The sequence below is a fragment of the Populus euphratica genome, unplaced genomic scaffold (genome assembly GCF_000495115.2).
Source record: "Populus euphratica unplaced genomic scaffold, PopEup_1.0 scaffold5474.1, whole genome shotgun sequence".
NCBI classification, from domain to species: domain Eukaryota; kingdom Viridiplantae; phylum Streptophyta; class Magnoliopsida; order Malpighiales; family Salicaceae; genus Populus; species Populus euphratica.
The window spans coordinates 1-3,907 of NW_011505250.1; the positions used below are offsets into that span (position 1 = coordinate 1).

Genomic DNA, 3,907 nt, shown 5'->3' on the forward strand with positions numbered 1-3,907 from the left:
AAGTTAATTTGAAATTGAATTTTATAACACCAGACCAGAGGTAGGGGTGAGTCGACCTCTAGGGTTTAATGCTAGTGCAAGATAGAACTTGAAAAATGGTTTTCTGTAAACGAATTGAACCTAGACTATGATTGCATTCATCTGTTTCTTTTTTCTTTCTTTTCTCTTTACGGTAGATTGCATTCCTCTGTGTACATGCAAGGCCTGTTCATGTACAGTTTTAAGCTTAAAGTCTGTCTTCGTAAAAACGTGCTTATTGTTATATGTTAAATGGAGGCGGCTCAAAATTCCAACGCCGTTGATGAGTAGTTACGGGCCTAGACAAATCTTTTCCTGTATAATCTGCAAATGTCAGAGCCTTAGATCTCTCATTGCTGAGAAAATTCTCCTTCATACTTGTCGTTGCCCCGAGGGCCGAATCCATCTTCAGTTCACTTGCATTTGATGCGGTATTTCAGAAAGCGACTCGACTTGATAGCTAAAAGCCTAACAAGAGTGCTTGGAAGCCATGGCAGTGTGAATGATTTCCAATTACTCAGATTATTGATGCATGGATCTCTGTGGCTCCACTAGAGAAGACAACGAGTTCCATTGATACGGTTGCTATATCTAGTTGGACTATTTTGCATCCATTCGTAGAGCAAACAAGGCATGTTTCATATATATATATATATATATATGCATTACAAAGATCATGGAAATTAACAGGGTTACAGCTCTATGCCATTATTGGTTGATAGCCTTCTTCTCTCCCCTTCTTCAGTCGATAACGCAGGCCAACAGCAACCACTGCCAGTCCTAACAGAGCTACTATTGCTAAAGCGGATGCGGATACTTTCATCTTTTCATGTATCTGCAAGAACCAAAAAATATTCAAATTTCATAAAATACTAACGGTAACCTTTAAAAATCGAACTAGAACTTACATGAATCGGAGAATGCAAGAAATTCGTGGGATTTGGTGTTCGTTCAGCAACCAAAATGTAGAAAATCCCCATAACCCCCGTGTGCTTTTGAGTACTGCTGTAGTAAGATTCAAGAACTAGATTCTCCCCAGCTGTTATCTGGATAGAGCCTGGTTCAGGATAACAGGTGGACATCCCTACTACGTAACCTGCCTCATCTCCTGCATCCTTTCCTTCTCCATAAATTGGTTCTGAAGTGCATATAACACGTCCTTCCTAAAGTGAGCACACAAGCTTATGATTAGAATCAGATTTCGTGTTATTCACCATTCCTCTTAAAAGGGATCGCATGAACATCCTACAGCATAATTAATGATGAAAGGTGAAAGGTGATAAATGTTGGTAGACAGGAAGCAGTCCAAGTAAGCTCGAGTGAAGAAAATGGCCCTCGACAACAATCTCAGGCTGTCATATATTTATGGTTCTATGCTTCTTAAAGAATCTGATCTGAGACCGAGATTGAAGATTGAATATTACCTCCCCAAACAGAGTTGAACCAATTCCCCCAGTATGCTGATGGGCAACACCGTAGATGACATGACCACTGATCGGCATGGTCAGGCTTGTCCTTTGGACATCGATACATCCATCTGAAACTGCATTGGCGCTGCTGCAAGGCTCAACATCGTACTCAACCTGCAGAAATTAGTGATTTGACTAAGTAACAAAAAAATTTGACACTGTTGGAGATTAGTTTGAAGATGTTAATAAATTTGTAATTACTAGCATCAATCACAAACTTCAGTGCAATTCACTTGGCAATTAAAGCTGTCTCGAGGGTTCAAAAATGATTTTATATTAATTCTCTAAGAGTGAATACTGATTCAAGCACGCGATTGGAGGAGTTTATTAATCATCATAAAACATGAATGCTTAATTTAATTCTCATGTAATATCAGAATAGCATCCGAGGAAAGTGTTTTTACCTGGCAACCATTCTCTGGACTCAATCCAGTCGAAACATTAAGCCTTTTTCCAGTATCAGTGACATCAAATATAAAGATTTTAACAGGGATAATGTAACAATCCCAATCGACCCATTCCACACTGTACCGTAAGTATAGACTCCTCCTGGCACCTCCATAACCTTGTTGCACCTTGCAACGTGTTTGATCATAGCAACATTTTAGACCGCCTATGTAGTCGGGGCTCAAAGGTTGACCATATTCATCCACTGTGACGTTGTACAGATCGCATCTACATTCTGTGCATCCCAAAGTATCTACGGCACCCCGTGTATCAATTGCATGGACATTAAGCATCCATTTCTCTTCATATCCTTCCGGAATTTCAGCTGGATTGCCAATTTCTATTGCGTAAGGATCAGGAATATGAGTATCCGTTTTTCGTGTTTCGGATCCAAGGCCAAAATACTGTCGCAGAATAGTCCCTTGGCATATCCCACTGTTCGTTCCAAGTATATAGTCTGCCTGCTGAAACTTCTGGTCACCATTGTTCTCTACCACGTCCTGACGCTGATAGTACTTTGCAACAACCCAGTGATGAAGATAAGTTTCATGAAGGGGTATTGGCTTCCCAGCTTCATCAATTACTTCAGCCCTGAGACTCTTAAGACCAATATGACCCCTTGGAAAGTCAATATTGTAATAAAACCTATTCTCTACTGATCCTGGTCCGAGTACAAACTCAGGAGAAAGAAAAGTGACAGATTTGATCTTATTTCCAATTCTCGGAGAAGCTAGTGTGTAAGATACATCAAATGCAAGTGTTAGCGCTAGCATTGCTGGAAAAAGCAAGCCTCCTTGAGGACAATGTGCCATGTTCCTGTCAGCTTCCAAATCCCAGGTCAAACTAGACAATCTTTCAGAAACTGAAGCATAACACACACGCATGGTAGAAAACAAACAAATAGATAGGCTAGCAGAGTAGTGTTTTGATACATAAATCAGAATAAGTATTGTCTTCATCGATGATAATTATTTCATGGAATTTACTCGCAGACCAGAACCATATATATATAATTTCATGGAATTTACTCGCAGACCAGTATGAAAATGAATTGTTGACATCTAAATAATCAAATTAACCATGTGGATAGAATAGCCCTGATCAGGAGCAGGTAGAGTGAACAAAAGATTCGCTCTTCTCTTGACTTCCTAAATTTAATTTAATATCGAGGTCGGCATTTAAGGGAATTCATCTTCTTAAATACACCGATCCAATATGGGAAGTGTGTTAATTATAAGATTTCCCAAAAATAATAATAAAAATATTATATATATATATATATATATGTATGTATGTATGTATGGATGTATGGATGTATGTATGCATGCATGTATATAACAAATAGAAAAACTATATTGGATGTATGCTATGCCAAATTTAAGTGAAGATATGAAAGATCACTTTATTTAAATATTAATAGAAAAATATAACAAAACATAATATAATCTTAATCCTTGAAGTTTGAAAAAAAAAAATAATCAAATTCTTATCAAATTAATTGCTCGGTTCGGTTCTTGATCATAATTGACAATAAAATATAAATTAATCTATTCATAAAATCTTGTCAGTTCGAATTAAGAATCCTGAAAAAAAAAAACTTGGATCATAGCATAAAAAGAATCTGACGGCAAGATTAGACATGGCAAACCAACTTAGAGAAGCTATAAAAATCCTGAGATATATTTTGAGAAGTTACAAAACCCTTCGACTAAAAGAAATGAATTATGATCCACCCTTATATTTAAAAAAAGAATATCATATATATATATATGCACTTTTGAATTAATTTAAATCCTGCAAGAATCAAGAAATGTAAGGGAAAAATAAATGGTTTTACGTACCCACAATATGAAAAATAGTCTGAAGTTTCGAAGGCCCAGAAGAGCTCCTTGATCCTCCTTGCCTTCCTTGTATAGTTTGACACACAAGGTTATATGCTTGTATGTATGCTCTCTCTCTCTCTCTTGCTTTGA

At 37.2% G+C, this 3,907-nt stretch overlaps 1 protein-coding gene across 1 annotated transcript; it reads right to left on the reverse strand.

Moving 5' to 3' along the window:
- Positions 1 to 570: 570 nt before the first annotated feature.
- LOC105120200 (uncharacterized) lies at positions 571 to 3,901 on the reverse strand. The gene is made up of 5 exons (XM_011018392.1): positions 3,776 to 3,901; positions 1,892 to 2,750; positions 1,443 to 1,601; positions 927 to 1,181; positions 571 to 853 (listed from the first exon to the last, which is right to left on the reverse strand). The coding sequence occupies exons 2-5, from the start codon at positions 2,744 to 2,746 to the stop codon at positions 719 to 721; spliced, it is 1,404 nt and encodes a 467-aa protein (XP_011016694.1). The 5' UTR covers positions 2,747 to 2,750; positions 3,776 to 3,901; the 3' UTR covers positions 571 to 718.
- Between the last annotated feature and the right edge of the window lie 6 nt (positions 3,902 to 3,907).